The sequence below is a fragment of the Trypanosoma theileri genome (genome assembly GCF_002087225.1).
Source record: "Trypanosoma theileri isolate Edinburgh chromosome Unknown TM35_Tth_212_V1, whole genome shotgun sequence".
Lineage (NCBI taxonomy): Eukaryota > Euglenozoa > Kinetoplastea > Trypanosomatida > Trypanosomatidae > Trypanosoma > Trypanosoma theileri.
This window is the reverse complement of record NW_021640054.1, coordinates 1,877-2,784: the sequence shown is the minus strand read 5'-3', so window position 1 is coordinate 2,784 and position 908 is coordinate 1,877. Positions and strand designations below refer to the sequence as shown.

At 39.5% G+C, this 908-nt stretch overlaps 1 protein-coding gene across 1 annotated transcript; it reads left to right on the top strand.

The window, feature by feature from the left end:
• Positions 1-6: 6 nt before the first annotated feature.
• Positions 7-606, top strand: TM35_002121000 (putative UDP-Gal or UDP-GlcNAc-dependent glycosyltransferase; the record flags this gene model as incomplete). Its single annotated transcript, XM_029032023.1, has 1 exon — positions 7-606. One exon carries the CDS (start codon positions 7-9, stop codon positions 604-606), a length of 600 nt encoding a protein of 199 aa, XP_028876683.1.
• Positions 607-908: the final 302 nt, after the last annotated feature.

Below are 908 nucleotides of genomic sequence, written 5' to 3'. Positions count from 1 at the left end.
ATTGGTATGAGCAAGAAAACATTTTTTTGGTTTGAGTTAGCCCTTCGTCTCTTTCCTAATACGAGTTATATTGCCAAAGGTGATGATGATATGTTCCTGCGAGTACCACAGTATCTTGCGGATCTACGCACACTGCCAAGACGTGGACTCTATTGGGGATCAATGTATAAATATCGTGTTAGGTCTCTTGTGGATAATACGATGGTTAAATTTTTCTTCTCTTCAGGGCCATGCAATACACTAGCGCGGGATGTGGTGGAGCGGATTGTGTCGTTTGAGCCCCTCAGGCGTTTAATTCACACACCGTACAGCAAGGAACGTGAGTCAGAGTTTCTTGCATTGTGTATGGAGCATGAAGATACCATGGTGGGTCGTGTGGTGCATGAGCTACACTATTCAGAGCTGATTATGGTAAGAGAGAAAAAGTGTCGTTTTCATAATTTGCGAAAGGGCTGCCGTATTGCTGCTCCTAGTAATAGTTCTGTAATGATACACCATATTGTTGAGAGTGAATATATCGATCTGATGAAACGTTATGAACATGACACAGCCCCAAAGGCCAAGTTCATTAAACATCGTCATGATTATCTCTACTTTGCTTGTTAAGGTTGAATTGTATGTGTATTATACTGTGTAGTGGTGAATACCTAATTCTAGCTCCTTTTGTTAGAGTGGTTGGAGTGTTTCTTTTTCTCGCATTCATTTTTACTTTGGGGAGTATATTCAGTTTAATGGTTTTATTTTTGCTTTTTTGATGGAATTTTTTTTTTGGACTCACATCCTTTACTTGAAGCTGTTCATCATTTTGATGTGAATGCTTTTATCAGAGCTTGCGAAGGGAATGAGCTGACCTTGCCTTTGTTGACGGGAAAACATTTAATGCGCTTTATCTTGTGTTTTAATAGCAT